The sequence below is a fragment of the Aplidium turbinatum genome, chromosome 5 (genome assembly GCF_918807975.1).
Source record: "Aplidium turbinatum chromosome 5, kaAplTurb1.1, whole genome shotgun sequence".
Taxonomy (NCBI): Eukaryota; Metazoa; Chordata; class Ascidiacea; order Aplousobranchia; family Polyclinidae; genus Aplidium; species Aplidium turbinatum.
The window spans coordinates 2,614,411-2,636,793 of NC_137476.1; the positions used below are offsets into that span (position 1 = coordinate 2,614,411).

Sequence of the window (22,383 nt, forward strand, 5' to 3'; positions counted from 1 at the left end):
GGCGTTGAGCTGATGTGTGCACATGCCGCTTTATTAACCCGCAATGGTCCAACTAAAGAGTTTAGATTGTTGGTTTATTTTTACAAACGAACCTCTCTTCAGTTTTGCGCTCGGCCACCTTTTTGTTTCGCTTCTTTGAACTTTGTTACGTAACAATGTGGTACCGTGCGCAGACGTTCTTCCTCTTAGCAATACAGTTTTCCGCAGCTTCAGTTTGTTGCTTTGTTGATTTCAAGCCTTTCTGGCATTCTTGTGAGCGACGGAATGCAAAAAGTCTCGGGACTAAGTACTTAGTGCAAAAAATTCCATGTTCGATTTTGGCAGTAGGCTACAGTAACTTTCGTTGAGTTCCTGATAATCCATGGCTCATAGTTTTCCCATCTATTTCTCCCTTATCTTAGGGAAGCTGACGAATCGATAATGACATCATAATCACAATTAGTTTATAACAAAAAAAAGAAGAAATTTCTGTCAATGCAGTATGCAACGTAGGGCTGAAGGTTGGTAGAATACTTTTTGACAAGATAGGAATTCAACTTTGAAAATTTACGTATGAACTTAACGTCTCATTCTATAGAAACCTGGTGCAACAAGCTCTTCTGCGCTAGTTTAGCAGAAATATGCACTTTTGTGGACAATATTTGTTAGTGGAATCTTACTTCTAAGCAGGCTCAGGTGTACTTTATATGGACACTGTAGATATGCGATGAGATAACAAACTATGCAGCAAGTGTAATATCGATAGTTTCTTATCAAGTTCCACAAGGTGTGCACAAAATAAAGCACTTAAAATTTGCTAGTTGTAGGATAAAGAGTTTGGACAGGGCCAAGCTCTACTTGTGATGACTTAATTTTGTTAGATAAACAAAGCTAGATTTATGAAATAAAGGTTGTAGGCCTATTCAGTCAGGCAGTGGATGTATTTTGATTTATGTATTTTATGCATGCTTGTGTAAATATTTCTGAACTGGGCATACATAATCTGCAGTGCTTACAAATATGGTTCGGTTTATGTGCATGAAGCCCATAAACAAAGACATAGCTATATTTACCACACTAGTGTTACCAGATAGGCTAAGGAATTTCGCGCTAACTTGAGAAAACTTTAAAGCGATGAAGACAAAAATTCTAATTTAAAAAATGTTGAAGTTCTGACAAAAAGCAAAATTCTAACACTTGCAATACCTACAAAACAATGTTTTTTGATTGCAACTAGTATCATACCGTAAATATAGCCACTTTGCATAGGCTAATCAACTCTTTTATTTAACAGTTTAATTCACCTTGTAAATGCAGACTATTGATATTGATAATGTTGCTGTTTGTAATGAGCCATGTTTTGCTATTCATACATCTTCTCAAGCTGCATTACTTTTATTTTATTTTTTTTCTTGAATTTGGCTACTTTTGAAGGGTCTGCTACTATTCGGTGAGTTCAATTCGGTGAAATCCTAACCTCTAACCCCTAACACCAAAACGACAATGATAATTAGGCTACGGTACTCAATAATTTAAAAAAAAAAATTGAAAAAATCATCAAATAGGGATCGGACTCACCAAAACGGGCCATTCCGACTTTTGAAATTGTAATGGAGATGAACCAGATGGTGCTGCTGAAGTTTTTTCCACATGCCGCATTTTTGGCTATACTGGTCTAAAATAAAAGTTTGTAATATTATGTTTTTTAGACTGTACATACAGTAGCCTACTCAAGGAAGCGCTCAAAAAGGTATTTTTTGCTTTAAAAATAGGCTACAGTACTGAAGAGTATGCATAAATTTATGTTTATAAAAATGTTGCACTTTGTTATTCATAATTAATAACCAATAGTCAGTGGCGCCGCCAGACCTTCAACAATGGGGGGGCAAAATATTGACAGTGCAAGACAGTAGTGTAGTCAGAAATTTTAAAAGTGGGAGTGTTGACAGCCGGCGGGCAAAGCCCGATGGCGTGTTCGCCGAAAGCGACACTTAGCGGCGGGGGGCCTCCCTCAAAAAATTTTGAAAAATTACTTTCAGTTTGGTGCATTCTGAGAGCATTTTCAACAAAATTGTGGGTATGAATATTCCTGTAAAATGGTGCTGTCCGGTGGCATAGCAAAAGGATAAGATCATGTTTTCTTCGGCATTTTTTGGCAATAAAGCTAAGTCTCTATGTTTTCTTGTTGCTAATTCTAGGCTGAGATATTTGAATGTTTGGTATTGGCAAAACTCGCTCTTTTAATGCAGTTTCGTTTAAAATTAGGCAAACTTTGTTTTAAGAGACATAGGTTGATTGCGTTTTCTTTGCGAGATTGTTAGGCTACAGTTTTATTATTTATCAATTTTCTCCTTGGTTGATCCAAAAAGCGATCTTATTCCAGTAAGTCACTAACTTTTATGCTTTAAAGTTAACCCAAAGTTTAGAAAATGTAACGTCATAGACGTCATACATCTTGATGAGTGTAAAACAAAAAGCTTTGAGACAATGAAGTTACTTTATTTCTGATATATTCAAGTTTTGTATAACGAATAGCTGTTTAGACGTTAATTTAGATCGAACAAGCGATCTCAGCAGTTACAGATGGTTTGCATCCTTGCACAGTTTGACGTGATATTACATCATAGGCTAAAGCTTTTCTTGCAAACAATGTATTAACATCCGTAAATTTAATTTGAAAGGTTGAAACCCCCAAACCCCCTCCCTTGGCTACGCCACTGGTGCAAGACAGTGATATATTATTTAATTTCTTTTGTTTTCTACTGCAATTGTCTACACTGCAATATAGCGTATCAAAAGTCCCACATTTTTGAAATGTCTGATCTGTTGAAAAAAATAAGATTCCAAGTAAATTACAGTTTGATTTCGTATGGGACTTGCAACTGCCATGGCTAGCGAAATTCTGCGTAGCCTATCTTTTTTCCACATTGAAAAACCATTTTGCTGATTTTTTACATCGATTCAACGTTGTAGGGCGTTGAATCGATGTAAAAAAATGCACAATCTTGCTCGCGGGGACGCAAGTCTTCCAATTTAAAGGCAATAAGCAACGCAATATCCTTAGAAATAAAAGAATGAGAAAAGAATTTCACGTCCAATAAACGTAGGAACATGTTGACTTCAGTTCTTCTTCTTGCGTTTGAGGCCGCCACAGATCACGTTGTTACATCCAGGCGCAGCAGCCAATGGATTGTGTATTCATCGAGCGTTGTTAGGTCCACATGTCTATCTTGTGGTAGGTAGCCTATACAGCATACAGGACATTGATAGATAATGTGGTGTGCAGTTTGAAAATCTGAGCCACACGCACAAGATGGTGAATCGGCGAGGCCCCACTGGAACATGTTGCTACTGAAACGGCCCACTCCAGTCCGCATGCGATTGAGCTTCACCCATTCCTTCCGGGGTAGTTCTGCTCCAGGTGGGGTGCTATTGGGAAAGACTGTGAATTGGGTTGGTCTCGCAACTTCTCTCCATTCACGGTTCCAAGCTTCCGAAATGTGGAAGTTCGATTTGCAGATAGCACTAGCAGATAGCTGATAGCTGTTTGCAGATAGCAACTTCAGTTGCATTATTTCGTTATACTGCATTTTGTGCATCTTAATACGCAGCCTATATAATATAATTGTTCGCTCATTTTGTGTTTTAAACTTTATCGTCATTATATTGCGCATGAAATCTTCGTGGATAGGATAAAAAAACATTAAGAATAAAAAATCCTTTAACACCGGTGGAGCGTAATTGCAGTTTAATAGAATAAACTTTAACTAATATTAACAGGACTATAACATTGTGAAGAAAGGGGCGTTCTTCCCGGCTATCAGCACAAGGCTGAGCACTCACTAGTACAGCGAGCAGCTGCGATTCGCCAACCATAACGGTGTAGCTTCCACGCTAGCCATTCAGACCATCCAATCAACAATATGTTTCTCGGCAGCCGATTTGTAGCAAGAATTGACAGCGATAGACACGTGTTTTGCCCATGAGGCTGGGCTCATCAGTATCGCACCGTATTCTGCCACAAATTTATTCGACCACCGCTTTACCAGTCAGTTTAACTCTTATCTACCAAGCTGTTGAAAACTCGACAGGGAAAGCAAAATGTGGCATCCTTAGCTTCTGAATACTCCAGCCAGAGATAGTCATCAAACCACTGGTTTCTTATACTGTATTACTTTAGTAGACTTCGTTTTGTTAAATCTACATTATATATATCCTTGAAACATTGAATGATCCCATTGATCCACTGCTGTATGTACTGCCACCACTCAAGAACCAAGCAAGAGCCAATCTGATGAACAGTCGGTAACAATTGTTACGTGACAGGCAGCAGGCGAAGTACGTGAATAAAATCACAAAATTGCAATAATAATAGCAGCAAGAAGAGCAAGTTTAAGATAAAAGAGTAAGCTTTTACCCCCCCCCCCCCCCTTACAACTTGAGTTGAGTTTAGGTTGGGATCCAAATATTAAAATATTATAAAAATAATAACAATATGAATTAATATAAAAAAAATTAAAAAGATGATGCCCAAAACATTGGGGGGGCAGCTGCCCCGCCTGTCCCCCCTCTGCCGGCGCCACTGCCAATAGTGTACCTAAAACAATTTTTCACTGTACAAAAACTGTCTTTACCTTATTTGTTACCGTACCAAATACATGTGTATCGTATTAATTTTATAAAGTGTGATTTTATTTTCAGTGTTTGTACAAATATTTTTTCTGCTCTTGTTTTTAATCCATTTAAAATGTTTTTTCTCTCAAAATTACACTCAAGTTTTTTTTCTGCAACAATTCCAATTATATTGTAGTTTATTTATGTTTTTACATAGGTAAGCTAGTAAGCTCTCCAGTTTATTTATGTTTTTACATAGGTAAGCGAGCAAATATATGATATATAGCCTACTGTTCTTGCATATTTTAAACATTTTCAGTTTCTGACAAGTAAATCATTGATTGGTTGTGTCTTAGTTTCAGCTTACTGCAAGTCTGCTACTGAATTGTTAATAGAAATATGTTTTTAGAAAGAATGTGCACATTCATTATAATATAAACTGACTGACAATTAGCTCATTTTTAGAAACTAGGTTTCGTTTACATAAGTGTTTCAAATATATTTTCATTAATTTATTGAAAATGGTGGCATCATCCACAACATCATCAGATGAAAATTGCAAAGAAGTTGACACATTAATCAATCAAAATGAAGAAGAGCTGGGTGGAATGTGTTCGAAGCTGATTCAAACAAAGTCATCTCGGCTTGCATCTATGCTTGCCCTGATTGGAATTTATTTCCTAGCTGAAATTATTGTTGGTAAGTATTGCTGCAATGTCATGATAATCACGTTCTTTTTTTTCACACTCACTGCAACAGCATACTTACAATTGCTGATGCAACACAACAAAAAGCAAAGGTAGATCTAGTCTTCCAGTCAGCTGTTCTCATTATATTGGCATGCCATTAATTAAGTGTCCTGCTGAGACACAGCTACATGCTCTGGTGTGGCATTGAACTCTCATTCTTTTGAGTGTCACACAGACATTCTCACCACCTGGCCATGTCGTCAACAAAATTTTATTCAGACCTTATTGTTTCTCATTTATTGTTCTTATTGACGTATGTTAGCTTTCTATGTGCTACTAAAATAAAGTTGAACTGAACCACATTGTTTCCTTTAGCATATTTCAATTCCTCTAGCTCCCACTTGAGCCATGAAAAGGTTCAATTTCATGTGTTGAGCCATGAAAAGGTTCAAAAGTGCTGATCTAGAGTAGACATTATTTGAAATATTAATAACAACACTTATAATACAGCATTTTTATAGTGCCACATCCACAGTGCAAACTATTCTCCTGAGCGCTGTACATGACCATGGTGGTATAAATATAAAGGGATTGATTCAATCTTTGTCCTCGGACTGGGAAAGCTTCGTTGAAAGCTTAAGCCTGGCAGTTTCACATACTTGTAGAGGCTTTGAATCATTGAAGCATGCCCGGTAACCTAGATAGACCGAGTGAAGTTTCCGATTGTGGAAGTGTTGTTGTCGGGGAATTATTCCATCCATTAGATGCCCCTGAATGGATGGTAGTCCTTAACGCGCGTTGCTCCAAGCGCACACCTCGAGAGTCATAGCTGAACAAAGACGGTGCCGCCTGATCTTGCGCTAACCAACTGAGATATCGGGGCAAATAAGTACACCTTAATCGCTTTCACGTGTGCCAATCAGACATAAAAACAAGCATTCAATCCAATGGAAAGGCTTGAGCTCTATCTAATGCTTCAGTTTCATTCAGGTCACATCACCAACAGCTTGACTTTGGTGGCCGATTCCTTCCACATGCTCTCCGATGCGCTTTCATTGGTAGTTGCTTTGACCGCTGTGAGAATGAGCAAGAGGAAAGCCCATGAGTCCATCACGCCGTGGCCTTTCAAGCAAGAATACTTCAATACATTCGGCTGGGTCCGGTTTGAAGTGAGCAACAAAGCTAGCATGGCGTCATTTTAAATAAATAATACTGACATCACTGCATTATAGAGGAGCATGAGTTGACCTCTGGAATCGTGTAATAACGCAATTGTCAAGTTGAATTTTTTAAAATTGTATTGAAGTGATTGAAAACTTGTGCTGTGTTGAATTTCGACACAAAAATCGGCTTCTAGCCTCACCTTTGCTTGTTTATATGTCTTACTGTTTTCATCTTGCTTTTGTATATATGGTTTGGAATTTGGATGATGATATAATGTTATACAGTAATAGGAATAGTAATGTCTTGATTGAGCTAATCGGCAATATTACCAAGTGCAGCTCGCCCGAGCACCGATACTTGTGTCTTTTAATCTTGGTTTGATTCTCTGAAGGGCTTTTTACATTTATGGCATATTTATCTGATTTCCATGTTGCTCACCCACCTCTTCACATGCGTGCTCCACTGCTCGTGGGAGCGATAGAGTTTATCGCGTAAGCACTGACAATGTGCGATGTTTGTTCTATGGCAGAAACATCTATTATGCCACGATTACTTCGACCAATTAGCCACGTTTTTGTTATGCACCAGTTCAAACTTCAAGCACTAAAAATTCCCGTTTACGATGATCAGTTAATTTCTCTATGGTTAATTTACATCATCAAATGTTTTCATTTTTTTCACTACTTGATTAACTTGACAAACTTAACCGTGTGACCTTTAAAGTTCCGATTTGTTGTCGCTAGGTTGTCGGTGCCTTGATCAACGCCACATTTCTACTTGCACTTTGTATCTCTATTCTCATGGAAGCGATTGAAAAGTTTTATGATCCCCATTTAGTGTCGCAGCCGGAGTTGGTGTTGGCCGTGGGCGGAGGTATGTGCGTCATAAATGTCTTTGCATTATTAATGAACTGGCATCTGCTTTTCGTTAAATATTTTCTTCCACATTTAATGAGTTAAATTTTGTGACTTGATGAGAATTCGATAAGGAATGAGGTCACTATTTGAGTAATCACGGTTGTGCAACGATCAGTGTCTGCAGCGTTGCTTTCACCACATGCCAAACCACAACTTTCGTCTGCTGTTCTGACTGACCGAGACAGCCATATTTCATAGTAATCTACTAGGTTTTCATTGCTCTACAATTCATTAATACAAATTAATTTGAACTTGATTTCGCCACATTTTGTTTTTGTTGGCGCCGAATTTGTGTGTTTATTTTTATGGTTAAATTCTTGTTAATGGTTAAAAAATAAAAAAATATTTAGTTTTCAACATTGGAGTTTATTAAATTGGTTGGTTCATTTATTCCTCATAACGAGTGAAATAACCCAACTGTGGCCGTTAGGGCTGGGTACCTTGGAATGACGTGTTGTACTTGATCTTTCCTGCGTGCACCTCCAACCAAGTAGTCCTCATGACTGTGTCTGTGATAATTGGCAATTTTGCATGGACTGAAGATGCGTATTGCTCCGGTGCAAGAAACATTTGTCCTCCCATTCTCACAAGTCGTCAGTAATGTTTTCTTTCCTCCAGGTGGTCTCCTCATCAACATCATCGGCCTCGTGATGTTTGGTAGTCACGCTCACGGTGGTCACGATCACGATCATCATGATTCAGGAAGTCACGGCCATGATCACTCACGAAAGACGTTACATAAGAATCCCGAAGTGGTGACCCAGCCCGGAGCAAACGGAACTCACGCTAAGAACCAAGCCAACGTGGAGAGTGGGGAACCACAGAAGAGAAAGAAGGTTCGTAATGATGCAAGAAATTGTTTTTAAATTTAATGACAAATACGTTTGACTTTATGTGTGATCATCAGTTTTCTGTTTGGAGCAAAAAAAAACAATTCAACAAATGCTGCAAAACAACAACATACTCTCTCAGTGTGCTGGTGGTTGATTGAGAAATAAGTTTAGTGAATCTTCTATTCCATTGCCTTGTTGTTGCTGTAATCGTCGTATCCGGGTTTACGCCCAGTGGTTGAAGTAGCCGGGAAGGTTTACGCCCAGTGGTTAAAGTAGCCGGGAAGGCAAGGAAGCCAATCTTCGTGTCCACCTTCAGGCATGCCTTGAAGAGTCCTGCCAAAGACACAGCCGCATGCTCTTGAGCGGTCTCGAACCGGCGCCCTTTCGAATGTCGAACCAGGGCTCTCACAACTAGGCTAGGCTATGATGCATTTGCTATGGTAACGATCACATTGTTATGTTGACCACCAGGTGGCGGCGGCCGAGCAGATGAACATGAGGGCGGTCTTCCTCCACGTCCTAGGAGACGCCCTAGGATCAGTCATCGTCATGATAAGCGCCACCGTAATCCTCCTCGTTCCGGTGAGTTGGCATCAGGGGATCTTCCGGAGGTTTCATACTCTGCGAAGTCTTTCTACACTTTCAGTACCGAATCATAGCAATGACCAAAAGCTGGCTATAAACGATTTAAATGCTAACGTTGATACAGTATATCACTACTTTAAATCAACAATGAACCAAATAATACGTTAGCACATAATAGTGGACAAATTATCCCAGATTCTAAGTATTTGAAGAACTGATCGTTGACAGCATTTGAAGGTAGCGAGAATTCTAAATACTTACTGCAATATGAACAAATATGGAAAATTTCTTCACTTCATAGCGTGTCCGACTGAAAGTTCTGTATAGTTTTTATAAATTGGGTTTATTTGAAGGCGTCACCTCATCAGTGTTAGTGAGGTGTGTGACGTACTAGTCTTCAAAATACAGACGTTTTTCACAATAAATTCGCTTCACTGAACTTTTGCCTCTGACAAAATTGTATACTTTCTTTGTGATGCACAATCGTGTGTTGATACAACGACCTGGCGTGTTATTATTCACTCTCCCGCCGAAAGAAACTTGCATCAAGCATCTCATTCCATATCTGTTATCGCATAAGAAGCAATTGAAGCATTTCAAGCTGCCACTGCTTGCACACTTTTGTCCCACATGATACAGACGTTGCCTTTCTGACCTTTACTAGCAGCAAGTTCTAACAGACGTGGTTATCCCCTGTAGTCAATCTTTATTTGAGAGATCGCACGTTTTGTAACATTTCCACAAGCTTAAAGCTTAACAATTTATCAACTATTATTGAAAGAACAATACAGCTTTTCAATGCAAATGCTATTCTGAAACTTGGTTTATGTTGGTTCGCTTTGTTTCGGCTCATTTCTGTATTCCGCCCCGTCTGTTCAAATACTGATCGGCTTAGTTGAAATAATTAAAATTTTTGTATCGTAAATATAAAGTTTTCTTGTCTGACTACAGCACAGAATCCCCACGTCCGGGAGCACTCCTTGCACCAATAAGGCGGTGAACGGAAGTAACGCCACCCTCTCTCCCACAACGACGGAGGAGAGCATGAGCCACAACCACTGGATCCTCTACATGGATCCGGTGATGAGTATCCTCCTCGTCGGCATCATGATCACAACCACAGTTCCTCTCTTCAAGAAGTCCAGTCTAATCCTTCTTCAAACCGTTCCTAAGAAGATCAAGTTGCATTCCATCAAGCAGAAGTGAGTTTGTGCTGTTTTTGTTTTGTCGTATCCAGGCTTACGCCTGGACGTTGAAGATTTGAATTAAGTGAACGGGAAAGCAAGGAAGCCAATCTTTGTGTCCACCTTCAGACATGGCTTTAAGTATCCTACCAAAGACACAGATACATGTCTTGAACTGCGTCGAACTGACGCCCTTTCAAATGCCGTACCAGAAGGCTCATCACTCGGCTACGCAGTTTTTAATTTGTGCTCCTCATAGTCTATAATATTGTTTAGAGATGTTGGTACAATAATTATACTTTTGGTTTGTTGCATATGCCTCATGCTTCAAAAATTTTGTCCATCGATGCTTTCATAGCTGGAGGTTGCACAAAACTGTTAGGTTGAGGTGGTTGTTAGTTATTTTAAGGTAATTAAAATAAAGATGTACCGTTTTTTCTCTCAGGTTGGAGACGATAAAGGGCGTACAAGAGCTGCACGACTTCCATATATGGCAACTGGCTGGTGACAAGTATGTAGCCACAGTCCACTTGCAATGCGCTGACTCACAAACCTATCTGAGGGTAGCCAGGGAGGTGAGTGTCAGGGGCCGCATCTTTTAATTCCAGTTCAAGCTTACACCCGGTGGTTGAGGACTTAGATTAAGCGAAAGGAGAGACGCGCAAGCCTATCTTCGTATCCATCTTTATGTCACCGAGTGCCCTGGCAGTTGAATATCGTACCAGTGCTCCCCCAATCAACCAACCGAGGTTGGTGTCTAGATGTGAGGCCACTAACCAACAGAACGTTGGCCAATAAGCCAATACTCCGATTGCGACGTATTAACTTCGAACATAAACTCGACGATGAGACGTCAGTTTGTCCTCTGCGCATAGTTTCTCAAGCAAATGATTCTGAATGCCCACTTTATTACCTGTATACTTTTACTTTCCAAGCCATCAGATAAACACTCCTGCCACTTCTACAAAGGAATTGTGATGAACACCCAATTGTGTTAGCTTCTTCTACATCGTTATTATTGCACAACCAGATGAAGGAGAAACTTCATGAGGAGGACATTCACTCCTTGACCGTCCAACCGGAGTTCGTCTCTGAGGCTCCAGCCCGCCACTGCTCCATGTCATGTGTGTCCGACAATTGTAAGACGAAGGTCTGCTGCGAGATAACACCTGATCAATCCAAGGTATGTGACCAGTTAGCAAAGCACTTGTTTTTTACATTGATTTCACGTCTGGAGACAGCATCAGTGGCTGCAAAAATAGCTGACATGAAAAGCAAACATATAAAAACATTAGGTGCATTAAGCCAAGGTGCCAATGCAATCCACAGAATTCGATTACTGGATGAATACTTTTTCCAATTTTCTGAAGTTGTCGAAATAATTTTGTAGCACTGTATTTCCTTTATATAGCCAGAAGCCGTTCTTGAAATAGCATTGATTTGTAGCCTCTTGAGCCACTGCGTTCAATTGAGCATTTGCTTCTTTTTGAATCTCCAACTACTTGAAATGAAAACGTAGTTGATGTTGAAGTCTCCAAGTATTTCTCTGCCTCGCTGATGCGAATATTAAGTTTCCCTTCGTTCAGCCATACACATCAGAGACAAAGCGAAAGGCTGTTTCTGTGTGACCCCAATTCAAGGCCAAACTAAGTGTTCGTCTCAATCAGCCAAACCATTTAATTCTGTACATTGATTCAACGTCTGCTGACTTTGAACCTATGTCAAAATAATTAGCTGGTTGGGCGGAATTGTGGTGTCATCACAATGGTCGCGTTATTCAGCATTGTGCTGTTTTTGCGATGTGGAACGTTAAAACAATTGAGACTAAAAAACCCAGGTGATGTCCAGTAGTGGGTTGATTTAACGTTAGATTGTTACAATAAACAAACGTTGCTTTAACCCGGCACGCATCACTTTAAGGGTTGGTTTCCGTTCGTTGTCCCTGTGACGCAACATAGCCGGACGCATGACACTCCTAGACGTGACGTCATACAAGGCCGATGCGTTTGTTCGAAGTTAGAGCAACTGCTTTGGTTTGTTTGTCACTTCAAACATCGTGTGATTAGTTTTGTGCTGGAGCAATTTTTGAAGCTTTACAAACCAAAGTTTTCCTGCTGGGGTACTATTAGGCGAGTAAGAATTGACATAAAAATAGCCGGACCCGGACATTTTTGATAACAACCATTTTTCTTCATAAAAAGATGGGTTACCTGTTTGACACCCCAAATCTAAAATTCGGCAAAATTCGGACATGGGGAAAGGCCTTTTTCACTGAGGCAATTATTGATTGGCGCGCCATCTAGCGGAAGAAAAATTTATGTATTTTCTGTCGTACTAATTCCCGAGTTTCAAGTGAAACAAGGATGATTAACATAGTGACTAGAATTACCCTTCAGCAAAATTTGCTATTTTACGTTGATTCAACGTCTGGCAACGTTGAATCGACGCAAAATAACATATTTTGTTTGCTGAGTGCCTCATGTAACAGAAATTAAGCTCCAATGATAGTGTAAAAAGGTGGTTCCATACTTGATTCAAGTGTTGGGTATGAGAAGATAAGGTCCTCATTGTACTAAGCTTTCGGCACTAAAGAGAGTAGGGTGGCCAGTTCCTTTCTTTCGGCCGCCTTTTCTGCAGCAGTTATGCCCACCCAATTTATTACACCTTAGGTAGAGATGAGCAATGTTTTCAACAACCAGCTGAAGCCGGGAGCCGAACCAGGTTTGCATAATTGGAAAGCCAACGCCTTACCCGTTGTGCCATCCCACAGTGTAGTGGTTGTAAAATTCTAGAAAATGCTAATTAACTAAGATGGATTTCGGAAAATGTAATTTCGTCTGTTACAACGAATCTGACAAACATGAAAATTACGGACACATAAAATTTGGTAATGATTTATATCTTGAACTTTCACAAAGAAAAGATTTCAGAAAAAGCATAGTTAAGGAGTTGGATAACAACTATAACATCATACCAGCCAAGTCATTAAATCCATTGCATCATCGCCAAAGCTGCACAAAAATACTTACCTGAAGAAATAGGTCGTTACATAGGTAGCCATTCTTACATCGATGCAATGTCGCGAGACTTTTATTGTCAATTGGTATTTTTATACATCAGGTCACATGATCGAGTATTCGCTTGGATGTACTACCATCCCTTGGTCTTTGTGCAAGTTATGGTCAAGTAATAGCGTTTAAACGATCAGCTACTCCTACTGTAAGCCAAGCGAATGGTGATAATACGGATGAGGTAATGGATTCTACAAGTCATCCCGATTCTACAATGGATTCTACAATGGATTCTACAAGTCAGTGAGGTAGGTGTGAGGTACAAGTAGCACCTTTGAACCCTGGGCAGTCGCCATGGATTGTTACACCATGGGTCTCGGGGAACACTGGTCTTGATCACACACCAAACTAACAAGTGGGTCCACGTCCCACCTCATGGGCAACAACCTCGACTGGTTGGCTAAAACTTGTTAGAAATCCTGCTGCCTTGCAGGAAATACTTTTTTAAGTAAAGGCTAGGCCCACCGCCAATAACTGTGGTTAGCGTCAGGAAGGGCATCCGGCTGGAAAATCTTTGCTCCAAAATATTATTTAAATGCAGCAAAAGCTAAAAATGGCCCCTAGTCCCCAGCAGCCCTTAGATGGGCAAGGGGTGCGAAGAATCTCTGGGTTCCGAGAAAACAAAAAAACATTGAAAAAAGATTATGGTGTTAGAATCGGATGCTGGAATGTGGGAAGTTTGTGTGGTAAAGGAACTGAAATATGTGAAGAACTAAGAAAAAGAAGGGTGGATATATGTTGCCTAGAGGAAGTAAGATGGAGGGGACAGTCAGCGCGGTTTTTAGGTGTCAATGAGAGGAGATATAAGTTATGGTGGTCAGGAAATAACACAGGAATCGGTGGTGTTGGTTTCTTGGTAAAAGAGGAATTGTGTGAGAAAGTAATAGAAGTTAGAAGAAGGAGTGACAGAGTGATGACAATGGTACTTGCTTTTGAAGAGGAGGTAGTGAGGCTAATCTGTGCATATGCACCTCAAAGTGGTAGGGATTACTTAGAAAAGGAAAGTTTTTATGATGTTTTGGCAGAGGAATGGGATTTACGGAGTTCAAAAGAGTTGGTGTTTGGATTAGGAGATTTTAATGGACATGTTGGAAAACAAGCAAATGGGTTCGAGGGCATTCATGGAGGGTATGGTTTTGGGGAGAGAAACATGGAAGGAAGAATGCTACTTGAATTTTGTGATGAAAGGAAACTTTGTATTGCCAACACATGGTTTAAAAAGAAAGAGAAAAGGAAGGTGACTTACAGCTCAGGAGGACATGAGTCGGAAATTGATTTTATTGTGGTTGGGCAGGAACAGAGAAAGTACTTGAAGAATGTGAAAGTAATTCCGTGGGAGTTGCAGCATAGACTAGTAGTAGGAGACTTAAATATGAAAAAAGTGAAGAAAATTGTGAAGAAAGAACGAGTTTTTGTAAGAAATGTGTGGAAACTGGAGGAAAAAGAAACGAGAATTAAGTTTATGAAAAGAGCAAAAGAGCTGGTAAACATGAGTGCGCAGGACTTGTGGGCTTCATTTCAGAAAGGTGTCCTAGCAGCATGTGATGAAGTATGTGGGAAAAAGAAAGTGAGGAGGGATCGTGGAGACACATGGTGGTGGGATGAAGAGGTGAAGCATGCGATTTCACAGAAAAGAGATGCATACAAGCAGTGGCGCAAAAATGGGTCAGAAGAGAATAAAAAGAAGTATAAGAGTATGAAAAAGAAGGCAAAGAGGGTTGTTGCAAGAGCTATGAAGAATGGTGCTGAGGAGGAACTTAATAAAATGGGGGAAAGCCAAAACAAAGTATTCAGACTCATAAAGCAAATGAAAAAGGATGGGAATGATATTGTAGGGGGAAGATGTATAAGGAGTGGAGATGGGAAGTTGCATTTCAGCCCGGAAAGCAGAGGAGAAGTGTGGAAGGAACACATGGAAAATGTTATGAATAAGGAGAATGTATGGGATCATATGACAGAGGTTGATCTGGTGGAGGGTCCAGTGGGAAAGGTTACTTGTGATGAAGTGGTGGAGGCAATGGGGCAAATGAAACTGCGTAAAGCAGCCGGTCCATCAGAAGTGAGCGTAGAGATGATAAAAGCAAGTGGAGAGTTGGGAATTGAAGTAATGCTACAACTTAGCCAAAGGGTATTAGATGGAGAGGGAATGCCGGAGGAGTGGAAGCATAGTACTCTTGTTCCATTGTTCAAGAGAAAAGGGGATGTGAGAAGTTGCAGTGCATATAGAGGTGTAAAACTACTAGAGCATGGAATGAAAATTGTGGAGCGAATACTAGAAAAGAGGTTGAGAACATTGGTGAAATTAAATGATATGCAGTTTGGATTCATGCCAGGAAAAGGTACAGTGGATGCTCTGTTTATATTGAGAAGAATGCAGGAGGAATACCGAGAGAAGCAGAGAAAACTATATATGTGTTTCGTCGACTTAGAAAAGGCATTTGACAGAGTACCAAGGAAAGTGATGGAGTGGGCAATGAGGAAAAGAGGTATACCGGAGGTATTAGTGAGAGCTGTGATGTCTATGTATGAGGATGCAAGAACAAAAGTGAGAGTTGGATCAAATTATTCAAACGAGTTTTTTGTGAAGGTTGGTGTACACCAAGGATCAGTTTTGTCACCTCTGATATTTGCTATTGTGGTTGACGTTGTAACTGAAGGAGTGAGGGAGGGCTTATTGAGTGAAATTTTGTATGCAGACGACCTGGTCTTGACAAGTAATAGTATGGAGGGACTGGAGAGAAAGTTTGAGAAATGGAAAGAAGCATTTGAAACCAAGGGTATGAAGGTGAATCTTGAAAAAACAAAAGTGATGGTGAGTGGAGCAGAAGGAACAGTTGTTGAGAGCAAAGTAGATCCCTGTGGAATATGTGGCAAGAGAGTGATGAGAAATTCAATGCAATGCAAGGAATGTGGAAAGTGGGTACATGCAAGATGTGCTAATGTCAAGAGAGCCGCAACAAGATTGGCGAAGTGTTTTGTTTGTGGGAAATGCAGTAAAGGAAGGAATGAAGGGGAAGGCCATGATGATGAGTTCTGCCATGGCATCGAAACAGTGACAGACTTCTGTTATCTGGGTGATCGGATAAATGGAAGTGGTGGATGTGAAGCAGCGGTGACAACAAGGGCAAGATTGGGCTGGGCAAAGTTCAGGGAATGTGGGGAAATGTTGTATGGCAGAAAATTCTCACTAAGGATGAAAGGGAAAGTATATCGGAGCTGTGTGCGGCCTGCAATGCTATATGGTAGCGAGACATGGATATTGAGAGAGAGTGAACTGGCAATCCTGAGAAGAACGGAAAGGTCAATGGTGAGAGCAATGTGTGGGGTGAAAACGAGAAGGGAAAAAAGGACTGAAGAATTGTTGGATATGCTAGAGATGAGAGAGACCATAGACCAACTGGCAAGGGCAAATGGAGTAAGATGGTATGGACATGTGATAAGGAGGGAGGAAGGAAGTTTTCTTAGAAAGGCACTAGATCTAAAGGTGGATGGGAAGAGGAAACGCGGTCGTCCAAGAAGAACGTGGAAACAACAAGTGAAGGATGAATTTAAAAAAGTCGGACTGAAGGAGGAAGATGCAAGGGACAGGGTGAAATGGAGAAAAGGGATTAAAACAATTGCTGCGCGGAAACAATCGGCCACCCCCACTAGTGGGGAACAAACCGACGATGGATTATGATGATGATGATCCCGGCTCTTTCTGTCAGTGGGTAGCAGATATCTTCGATTTTAACGAAGATAGTCTGACAGGTCATGAACTCATGATACAACGCACGTGATGGACATTATAAATTGTCAAACACCAAGAATGGCAACTCGACCACTAGTTATTGAAAAACAACACGTCAGTGCAACTGAACTACTGGAATCAGGCAATTTTGGCAATTTAGTCAAGTCGTATACTGGTGCAAAGACAGGTACCGTACTTGAAAAGACGTACGAATCAAGCAGCTGAACGTCTCTTCCGTGTTATTTACGCACCATGAATTGCTTGACACTCTATGGCTGTGTTCAAACATATTCAATTATAAGCCAGTACAATGGCAAGGGCTCATGGCTAATGTAGTTCAAGGTGAGTTTCAGGTTTCGTCAATATCACTTAATCCTATGATACCGCTTAATCTCGCAACAGATGAAGTTGTTTACAATACAATGATATTCGTTCAAGACCAAGCGAGAAAAATGAACATACGTTGTACATCGCTAACGTTTGACCAACCCCTCTACTTCAGAGCATTCAAAATTAAACAGGACAATTTTGGTATTTTCAAAAATGTTCACTTATGACGTGGTGGTTTTCATCAACTGATGTCCTTTCTCGGAGCAGGGTGCAAACTGATGGAAAGAAGTGGTTTAGATGATTTATGGAAAACTGTGTATGCATCGAAATCTTTGCCAAAAACGATGGGGAAGATGTGTAGGCTACAACGTTTCAGCAGGGCATTATTGCTGATACTCGTGTAAATGTGGATAACGTCTTAAATTATTGGTAACGATATTATTCGCAAACTATGTGGAAAGAAACTGAAAGAAATTTTGCTAAAAAGATCTGACCAAGCAAGTACATTTGCCGTTATGCGAAAAGCCTTTAAATATGAAGATAAAGAGATACACAATACACATGTCATCCACCGAAATCTTTCACCGATTGCTGTCTATAACCTGTTTGCAGGGTCACTGGAACCGGACAAATTTTCGTATGAACTTGCCAATGTTCCACCATCACTTTTCTCAGATGACGGAAGTATACGGAAATCTCAGACATCTGCATTGTTCAAATACATAATCTTGCAAAATGAGAATATTTTGTGCACTAATTCTCGATTATCTTGTATTTCGATTGTATTTGATGGCTGTGCTTTCATTCACTGACTTCCCTGGAATATGAAAAATTTGCTTGAAATGTTCACTCAATATCTTGTAGCCTACGCGGGAAAAATACCAATATCAGAGTTGTTTTTGACAATTGTGATATTGAAACAACCAAAAGAGCAGAGCAAAAGCGTATAAAGCTGACCACATCTTGTCCCGACGTAGCAATTCGCTTGGACATACCCATCCCGGCAAATAAACCCGCATTTTTATCAAATAAACGTAACAATTTATAAACTTACTCTAGGATAATCTTAGAAGTAGGCTAATGGCATTACTGTGGACAAGGCCAAAGGAGAAAGAGACGCTGATGCAGCTATGGTCCGTAAGGTTCTGGAAGAACATGAAACCTATGGTCAAGTACAGGCTAACTGTGATGGCTGACGATACTGATGTACTTATCCTTTTGCTTTATCACGCACCATGCGGAAACTGTATTTATATGAAAACGTCTAACTCGAAAATTTCCATTCGTCGAGCTCAGCTTGCTCTCGGAGAAAATATGTGCCGATCTTTGCTATTTTGCCACGCGTTTTCTGGATGCGATACAACATCCTGCTTTTACGAAACGGGAAAAGTAAAAGTTTTTAAAATCTTGAAAGGTCTGGACAAAGTGCAACGTAAATCTGCCACCTTCGGAAACAAGGAAGCTTTAAAAGAAAAGACATTTCCAGAATTGGAGAAGAATTCTGTATAAGCAAGTGTTTTCCATGAATACTTTGAATTTATTGCGCTACCATTACGCTGTATCCTCAAAATATATATCAGTTGAAAGAATGCCTATAACAAGTAGAGCATGCTACTTTTACAGCTTTCGTGCGCATCATCAAGTGTCAACATGGCGTCATTTCAAAACTGTGCTGAATCCTACTTTCTATGGATACAAGGAAACAGCTTCTGGTCGGGTCCTAATAATGAGAGATAATGAATGTGCACCCAAAACCTTTTTGAAAGAAATTAGGTGCAATTGCAGGAGCGCTAAGCGTTTATGCACATCTTGTGGTTGCTCCAAGAAAGGCTGCAGTATTCACTGTGCTTGTGAAGCTCAGTGTGAAAATTCATCACTTTTAGAGTGTTAGATACCCAATAGCTGTGAGTGTAGAAGTATATTTACTTTAATAAAAATAGTTGCATCCCTAGAACGGGACCTCAAATTGTTACTGTGGTAGTTTTAGAAGTAAAATATTTTTGCAATGAATGATTAGTAAATGAAAGTGAACGCATATATTAAATGTACGCTGCCTTTTCTGTTGAAGCAAAGCAATAGTACTGAATAAACGACATTAAATGGTCTCCAGATAAGCATTAATTGCTCAAATCGCTGATGTTTATCTTTCTATTATACGTTGGTTATTATATATATTTTATTTCGTTGTTTTACATTGTTATTTCGTTGTTGTTGTTCGTTATTTGTGCATTTGCAGTTTGTGTAGTATTTCGTTGTTTTGGATATGGACAGCTTTGTCTGATGCAAATAAATATTATTATTATAGATCTGCCAACGTTGTATCACCACTTGTTTCAGTTGCAAATGTTGTTGAAGTGTCATAAAGCCTACATTGAATTACACTTTAACGTAGGCAATATATAATAGCGTGATAATAATTAAACTGTAATAAATGGCCAAATACGTCACAAATATGGGCGTCGGCAGAAAAAATGCAGGGGTGGGGATAAGCGGGGGTTGGGAGGGCACAATTTTTAAAGCCAAATCCATCTTGTAAGCTGTAACATAGGTAAGAAAAGTTCTAAATTTAAAGTAACATTTGAGTGGTGAGGTGCGAAAATTGTGAAAAAAATTACTATTAACGTATGATGTAAGTAGTTGTTGCGCTTACGGCGCAAAACTATTTAGAGAAATCAAAAAACTGAAGTAGAATTGGTTGAAAACCTGATGAGAAAGTGTTTGCGTGGAAGGCGAATACAATTTTTGAAAATTGCACTCTCGAGCAAATTACATGTAAATCATAATCTTGGGGGAGGGGGTAAGTGCCCCTTCCCTGCCGACACCCATGATCACAACCTTTTTAAAAAATATTATTACACTTATGTTTTTGTGAGTGTTAATTACGTGTATAAACTGTATATGCTTACTAAGTTGCATTTTACTTAGAGCAAGTATTTACAACCGCTAGATGGCGCGCTATGAAAATTTAAAATGCGGTTTTGGGGCAGTTCCCCAAGTCCGATGTTTGCCGAATTTTGGAATCGTCGGTCTGACTACCAGACAAGCCTCCTGCAACCAAAAAATGGTTGTTATCAAAAATGTCCGGGTCCAATGTCACTTCTTACTCGCCTATATAAGAATGATCAGTATGTTTCTCGGCAGCCGATTTGTAGCAAGAATTGACAGCGATAGACACGTGTTTCGCCCATGAGGCTGGGCTCATCAGTATCGCACCGTATTCTGCCACAAATTTATTCGACCACCGCTTTACCAGTCAGTTTAACTCTTATCTTTGTGGAAACAAAGAAAGAGCCAACAATGATCAGCTTGGTTTATTCCAACTTGTTTCTGCACAAATTGAACGTCTCATGACATCAGTTTAACGTTGGGTGGTGTCACTGAGTCATGTTGCAGAGAAGTAGCAAAGAGGTGATAAAATCTTGTTTGCAGAGCGGGCAGGCCGTAAACTGCTGTTCATGGTTGATGTGATGCGCACAATAAAAAAGAATATCTTGTAAAATAATTTGTTACGGTTTGCAGACAAGACGCATTTCTTGAACATTGAGGTGAATTTATCTTGTGCTTTGACACAAAGGAATTTACTTGGCAATGAAACGCTGAAAACTATTAAAGCTCTACATTCACCCCTGTTTCTCATGTGCTTTCTCACTGCATGGCTGTGCATGAGCAATGAACATGTTGTAAAGTTTTACATGGAACAAATGTTGTGTATTCAGTTTGTTTCTGAACACCACACCGAAAACAACATATACCAAACATAACAGAGGTATAGAAACGGTAGAAGAGAGGAAATGCGAAAGTTGACTAAAACGTGATAATGTTAACACAATATGGTAACTACAATACTACATGCATCTATAAGCTATCATCCACGTATGTTTACTTTCGATGTGAAATTGTTTGCTTTGATAAAATGTTCGACAATTTGCCTACACCTGCCGTCGATGTTGTAAGTTTAAGTTTAGGAAAAGCGATCCCTTGCGCTCATTATTTTCATGGTTAGATTTTGTTCTTTTTGCAGAAGAAAAACTCAAAAGGATCTTTATCGACACCTAACGACAAAGTCACAGAAATCAACGAAGAAGATGTGGGAGTGACGTTCAACAGTAAGTTGCTAGCTTTCAATATTCAATCAAGGCTTAGTGCATATCGCTCATTACACACAACGTGTTGAAGTGACACCTTCTGTTTGTACAAGTCAGGCATACTGGTCGCTTTGTCTTAACATTTACACTTTTTTTTACATATCATGTATCATTTAATCATCCATTTTTCTTCAAAGAAGCCTGGTCTCGGAACATCATCCTCCTCAAAAAAGCTGCGTTATAAACCTTGTAAAATGTTGTCTCCAACTTTTTCATTTCAGTTTATGCATCGTCGACGGAAGAAACTCCAGCCGTTCAAAATGAACTTTAATAACCTCCGTGACGTGAGCGAACCAGCACGTGACCGGGGTTAATGAAGAGCAAACGAGCCGAAGAGACATGGAGAACCTCAGTGACACCAGTCGGATCTCGTAGTTCAATATCAAACTTATATCCTCACAAGTGTTTGAAATAATTTATTCATTTGCGCCACTGCCCATGTTATATGAGCCCTATTGAAGGGTTAAAATGGAGGCAATATCCTTGGTTCTACCCAGACGGGCCGATCCCTTGAATGGGCTCCCTTATGACGTTTCATATTGCCTGCCCAACAAAGATCATCAAAAGTTTACAGTTTGCTTACTTTTCTAGCCCTCCTTTTGCGCGCGTATTTACTTTCCATACACAATTGTTTCGTTGATCACCTTAACGAGGCTTTACCACTGCACCCAGCCTTTTGTAGAGAGTGCATATAAATTCTCGTAAAGTTCATTCTCGTAAGTCGTACGTCAAATCATTATTTGACTCCCGGTGTTTATGTCTGTTTTCGACTGTAGTACGAATAAAGTGCTTTTGAGAGGGTCTCATCAATATCCCACTTGTTCCATTAATTATTTCCCCTCTTCCTCAACCCAGACAGCATATCAACGTCTGCAGATGTTGAATCGATGTAAAATACGGTTAATTTGCTGTTTGGACATGTCACTGCAGGAGTAAAGTTTTGGGTTAAATTGTAACCCACAACCCCAACGATGTGTTGTTCATTCGCAATTCAAAAGTTGTACTGAAGAGAGCTAAATGCTCGAAATCCGGATATACAACAAATTCATGCTGTGTATGAATTGGAATTAAAAGCGAATTGAAGTTCATCTGGTCCTTTGTCTCCATTCATAGAATTTGAGCATACGCTGACGACGACGACC

The 22,383-nt window shown here is 39.8% G+C and overlaps 1 protein-coding gene across 4 annotated transcripts; it reads left to right on the forward strand.

Moving 5' to 3' along the window:
- The first annotated feature begins 267 nt into the window (after positions 1-267).
- Positions 268-22,329, forward strand: LOC145769953 (proton-coupled zinc antiporter SLC30A1-like). 4 transcript variants are annotated; one of them, XM_082581514.1, is made up of 12 exons: positions 268-766; positions 1,689-1,729; positions 5,143-5,292; positions 6,273-6,451; positions 7,190-7,319; positions 7,982-8,199; positions 8,668-8,778; positions 9,733-9,983; positions 10,411-10,540; positions 10,996-11,148; positions 21,118-21,202; positions 21,463-22,329. In XM_082581514.1, the coding sequence occupies exons 3-12, from the start codon at positions 5,202-5,204 to the stop codon at positions 21,510-21,512; spliced, it is 1,398 nt and encodes a 465-aa protein (XP_082437640.1). In that variant the 5' UTR covers positions 268-766; positions 1,689-1,729; positions 5,143-5,201; the 3' UTR covers positions 21,513-22,329. The 4 variants fall into 4 exon arrangements, 3 of the variants coding, with proteins under 3 accessions (XP_082437640.1, XP_082437641.1, XP_082437638.1); XM_082581515.1 differs by lacking the exon at positions 1,689-1,729; XR_014289116.1 differs by lacking the exons at positions 268-766; positions 1,689-1,729 and adding an exon at positions 13,086-13,284 and having other exon boundaries at positions 5,063-5,292; positions 21,463-21,478.
- The last annotated feature ends 54 nt before the right edge of the window (positions 22,330-22,383 follow it).

Bases quoted from the DNA above. Each gene is read 5' to 3' on its own strand.
- LOC145769953 (XM_082581512.1), top strand. From the start codon at position 5,115: ATGGTGGCATCATCCACAACATCATCAGATGAAAATTGCAAAGAAGTT. The intron at 8,779-9,732 runs GTGAGTTGGCAT...GTCTGACTACAG, and splicing joins CCGTAATCCTCCTCGTTCCG to CACAGAATCCCCACGTCCGG. The intron at 11,149-21,117 runs GTATGTGACCAG...TTCTTTTTGCAG, and splicing joins TAACACCTGATCAATCCAAG to AAGAAAAACTCAAAAGGATC.